At 45.2% G+C, this 5,474-nt stretch overlaps 1 protein-coding gene across 1 annotated transcript; it reads left to right on the top strand.

Moving 5' to 3' along the window:
• The first annotated feature begins 2,740 nt into the window (after positions 1-2,740).
• LOC104988189 (ribonuclease 7-like) lies at positions 2,741-3,247 on the top strand. The gene has a single exon (XM_010839434.1). It carries the CDS (start codon positions 2,741-2,743, stop codon positions 3,245-3,247), a length of 507 nt encoding a protein of 168 aa, XP_010837736.1.
• Positions 3,248-5,474: the final 2,227 nt, after the last annotated feature.

The raw sequence follows: 5,474 nt of genomic DNA, 5'->3' as shown, positions 1-5,474 counted from the left end.
TTCCACTAGCTTTGTTCGTAGTGATGCTTTCTAAGGCCCACTTGACTTCACATTCCAGGATGTCTGGCTCTAGGTGAGGAATCACACCATTGTGATTATCTGGGTTGTGAAGATCTTTTTTGCATAGTTCTTCTGTGTATTCCTCCCACCTCTTCTTAATATCTTCTGCTTCTGTTAGGTCCATACCATTTCTGTCCTTTATTGTGCCCATCTTTGCATGAAATGTTCCCTTGGTATCTGTATTTTTCTTGAAGAGATCTCTGGTCTTTCCCATTTTGTTGTTTTTCTCTATTTCTTTGCATTGATCACTGAGGAAGGCTTTCTTATCTCTCCTTGCTATTCTTTGGAACTCTGCATTCAAATGGGTATAGCTTTCCTTTTCTCCTTTGCCTTCAGCTTCTCTTCTTTTCACAGTATTTGTAAGGCCTCCTCAGACAGCTGTTTTGCCTTTTCGCATTTCTTTTTCTTGGGGATGGTCTTGATCCCTGCCTCCTGTACAATGTCATGAACCTCTGTCCATAGTTCTTCAGGCACTCTGTCTATCAGATCTAGGCCCTTAAATCTATTTCTCACTTCCACTGTATAATCATAAGGGATCTGATTAGGTCATACCTGAATGGTCTAGTGGTTTTCTCTACTTTCTTCAATTTCAGTCTGAATTTGGCAATAAGGAGTTCATCATCTGAGCCACAGTCAGCTCCTGGTCTTGTTTTTGCTGACTGTATAGAGCTTCTCCATCTTTGGCTGCCAAGAATACAATCAATCTGATTTCAGTGTCAACCATCTGGTGATGTCCATGTGTGGAGTCTTCTCTTCTGTTGTTGGAAGAAGGTGCTTGCTCTGATCAGTGTGTTCTCTTGGCAGAACTCTATTAGCCTTTGCCCTGCTTCATTCTGTACTCCAAGGCCAAATTTGCCTATTACTCCAAGTATTCCTTGACTTCCTACCCTTGCATCCCAGTCCCCTATAATGAAAAGGACATCTTTTTTGGGTGTTAGTTCTAGAAGGTCTTGTATGTCTTCATATAACCATTCAACTTCAGCTTCTTCAGCATTACTGGTCAGGGCATAGACATGGATTACTCTGATATTGAATGGTTTGGCTTGAAAAAGAACAGAGATCATTCTGTCATTTTGGAGACTGCATCCAAGTACTGCATTTAACTTATATGCTTATTTAAATTATATGCAGAGTACATCATGAGAAACACTGGCTGGATAAGCACGAGCTGAAATAGAGATTGCCAGGAGAAATATCAATAACCTCAGATATGCAGATGACACCACCCTATGGCAGAAAGTGAAGAACTAAAGAGCCTCTTGATGAAAGTAGAAGAGGAGAATGAAAAAGTTGGCTTCAAACTCAACATTCAGAGAACTAAGATCATGGCATCCTATCCCATCACTTCATGGCAAATAGATGGGTAAGCAATGGAAACAGTGACAGACTTTATTTTGGGGGGCTCCAAAACCACTGTAAATGGTGACTACAGCCATGAAATTAAAAGATGCTTATTCCTTGGAAGAACAGTTATGAGCAACCTAGACAGCATATTAAAAAGCAGAGACATTACTTTGCCAACAAAGGTCAGTCTAGTCAAAGCTATGGTTTTTCCAGTGGTCATGTATGGATGTGAGAGCTGGACTGTGAAGAAAGCCAGGCACTGAAGAACTGATGCTTTTGAATTGTGGTGTTGGAGAAGACTCTTGAGAGTCCCTTAGACTGCAAGGAGATCCAACCAGTCCATCCTAAAGGAGATCAGTCCTGAATATTCATTGGAAGGACTGATGCTGAAGCTGAAACTCCAACACTTTGGCCACCTGATGCAAAGAACTGACTAATTTGAAAAAACCCTGATGCTGGGAAAGATTAAAGGCAGAAGGAGAAAGGGATGACAGAGGATGAGATGGTTGGATGGCATCACCAACTCAATGGATATGAGTTTGAGTAAACTCTGGGAGTTGGTGATGGACAGGGAGGCCTGGCATGCTGCAGTCCATGGGGTTGCAAAGAGTCGGAGACAACTGAGCAACTGAACTGAACTGGTATACTTCCTGATCCAGGCCCGCAAATAGAAGCACCACAGGTCAGGCCAGCTCTTAAGAAGTTCGTAGTAAGAAGAGGCCCTCAGAGATCTGAGTCCCAGCAGAGGGGAGGTGTGTGTGATTGGGCAGGCACCACAGCACAAGGACTTGTTGAGGAGGTGAGGCCTGCAGTGGGTGGGGAGAGAAGACAGGGAAGGGATGGGTTCTACTCAGATAAGTATACCCTCAGGTGAATGACAAGGTGGACAAAGGGACTCAATGTGGAGGGGTGAAGACACACACGGGAGAGAGGAGAGAGATGCTGGGGGCTGGGAGCACAAAATGGGGCTCTGGAGGAGATGGGGATGGAGTCATGGAGTGGATAAGACAGAGAAACAAATAGGGACACAGGGACTCAGGGACACAGAGAGAAGGACACAGAGAGAGAAGAGATGGAGCAAGGAGTGGGAGGCATAAGGGACAGAATGAATGAAGGAGAGGAACAGAGCGCTAGGTCTATGGGGTGGAGTCATAGCAGCTGTGGGCACACGGAGAAGAGAGAAAGAGAAAGACACAGGCAGAGGGAGGAAGGAGACAGAGGGGGAGGGAAACGGTGATCAGCTGGAAGGAACAGGTTCAGGAGGGCTAATTTTCACCTCCTGCTCTCCATCCCCAGAGACCCCAGTCCTCCCTTCTAACTGTGCCCCCTAAGAGAGATGGCGCCAGCCAGAGCAGGATTCTGCCCTCTGCTGCTGCTCCTGCTGCTGGAGCTGTGGGTGGCCGAGGACGCAGTCAGTGCCAGGCCTGGGAACATGACCCCAGCTCAGTGGTTTGAAACTCAGCACGTGCAGCCCAGTCCTCAAGGCTGCAGTGCCACGATGCACAAAATCAACAAGTTCTCCAAACGCTGCAAAGACCTCAAAACCTTCCTGCATGAGTCCTTCTCCAGTGTGACCACCAGTTGTCAGATGCCCAACATAGCCTGCAAGAATGGCCATAATAACTGCCACCAGAGCCAGATGCCTGTATCCCTGATTGAGTGTAAGCTCACCTCAGAGAAATACCCAGACTGCAAGTACAATGAGGAGGAAAGGAATGCTTCTTATATTGTGGCCTGTGAGCCTCCTGAGAAAAAGTACTCTAAGAAATTCAAGCTGGTTCCTGTCCATCTGGACAAGGGCCTTAATATTTCTATCTTTCCTTGGCCTTGGGTCCTGCCGTAACTCCCTCTCCAGGCCTCTGGACCACTCCTCCTCTGCTCAGCTTGTTCTCTTGTGATATCTCTTGGAGCCCTTTCTAGCTCAGGTTTTTCTGAGAGGATGGGGGTCTGGGGAGTTCAGGTGATACCTTAATAGTCTAAGCTCCAGAAAGATGGTGATCTCTCAAATTTTTGTTTCTGTTTTACTGGAATCTCACCCTCAAAAAACTTCAGTTCTGTTCAGTCGCTCAAGGTCAGAAGGGACAGCGGTGAGAAGATACCCCTCGTCCAAGGTAAGGAGCAGCGGCTGCGCTTTGCTGGAGCAGCCGTGAAGAGATACCCCACGCCCAAGGTAAGAGAAACCCAAGTAAGACGGTAGGTGTTGCAAGAGGGCATCAGAGGGCAGACACACTGAAACCATACTCACAGAAAACTACTCAATCTAATCACACTAGGACCACAGCCTTGTCTAACTCAATGAAACTAAGCCATGCCCGTGGGGCCACCCAAAATGGGTGGGTCATGGTGGAGAGGTCTGATAGAATGTGGTCCACTGGAGAAGGGAATGGCAAACCACTTCAGTATTCTTGCCTTGGGAACCCCATGAACAGTATGAAAAGGCAAAATGATAGGATACTTAAAGAGGAACTCCCCAGGTCAGTAGGTGCCCAATATGCTACTGGAGATCAGTGGAGAAATAACTCCAGAAAGCATGAAGCGATGGAGCCAAAGCAAAAATAATACCCAGCTGTGGATGTGACTGGTGATAGAAGCAAGATCCAATGCTGTAAAGAGCAATATTGCATAGGAACCTGGAATGTCAGGTCCATGAATCAAGGCAAATTGGAAGTGGTCGGACAAGAGATGGCAAGAGTGAACGTCAACATTCTAGGAATCAGCGAACTCAAATGGACTGGAATGGATGAATTTAACTCAGATGACCATTATATCTACTACTGCGGCAGGAATCCCTCAGAAGAAATGGAGTGGCCATCATGGTCAACAAAAGAGTCCGAAATGCAGTACTTGGATGCAATCTCAAAAACGATAGAATGACCTCTGTTCGTTTCCAAGGCAAACCATTCAATATCACAGTAATCCAAGTCTATGCCCCAACCAGTAACGCTGAAGAAGCTGAAGTTGAACGGTTCTATGAAGACCTACAAGACCTTTTAGAACTAACACCCAAAAAAGATGTCCTTTTCACTATAGGGGACTGGAATGCAAAAGTAGGAAGTCAAGGAACATCTGGAGTAACAGACAAATTTGGCCTTGGAATACGGAATGAAGCAGGGCAAAGGCTAATAGAGTTTTGCCAAGAAAATGCACTGGTCATAGCAAACACCCTCTTCCAACAACACAAGAGAAGACTCTACACATGGACATCACCAGATGGTCAACACCGAAATCAGACTGATTATATTCTTTGCAGCCAAAGATGGAGAAGCTCTATACAGTCAGCAAAAACAAGACCAGGAGCTGACTGTGGCTCAGATGATGAACTCCTTATTGCCAAATTCAGACTGAAATTGAAGAAAGTAGGGAAAACCACTAGACCATTCAGGTATGGCCTAAATCAGATCCCTTATGATTATACAGAGGAAGTGAGAAATAGATTGTAGGGACTAGATCTGATAGACAGAGTGCCTGATGAATTATGGACTGAGGTTCATGAAATTGTACAGGAGACAGGGATCAAGACCATCCCTATGGAAGAGAAATGCAAAAAAGCAAAATGGTTGTCTGGGGAGGCCTTATAAATAGCTGTGAAAAGAAGAGAAGGGAAAAGCAAAGGAGAAAAGGAAAGAGAGAAGCATCTGAATGCGGAGTTCCAAAGAATAGCGAGATAAGAAAGCCTTCCTCAGTGATCAATGCAAAGAAATAGAGGAAAACAACAGAATGGGAAAGACTAGAGATCTCTTCAAGAAAATTAGAGATACCAAGGGAACGTTTCATGCAAAGATGGGCTCGATAAAGGACAGAAATGGTATGAACCTAACAGAAGCAGAAGATATTAAGAAGAGATGGCAAGAATACACAGAAGAACTGTACAAAAAAGATCTTCACGACCCAGATAATCACGATGGTGTGATCACTGACCTAGAGCCAGATATCCTGGAATGTGAACTCAAGTGGGCCTTAGAAAGCATCACTACGAACAAAGCTAGTGGAGGTGATGGAATTCCAGTTGAGCTATTTCAAATCCTGAAAGATGATGCTGTGAAAGTGCTGCACTCAATATGCCAGCAAAT

This window comes from Bison bison, unplaced genomic scaffold, assembly GCF_000754665.1.
Source record: "Bison bison bison isolate TAMUID 2011002044 unplaced genomic scaffold, Bison_UMD1.0 scf7180017864117, whole genome shotgun sequence".
NCBI classification, from domain to species: Eukaryota; Metazoa; Chordata; class Mammalia; order Artiodactyla; family Bovidae; genus Bison; species Bison bison.
This window is presented reverse-complemented; position numbering and strand designations above follow the sequence as displayed.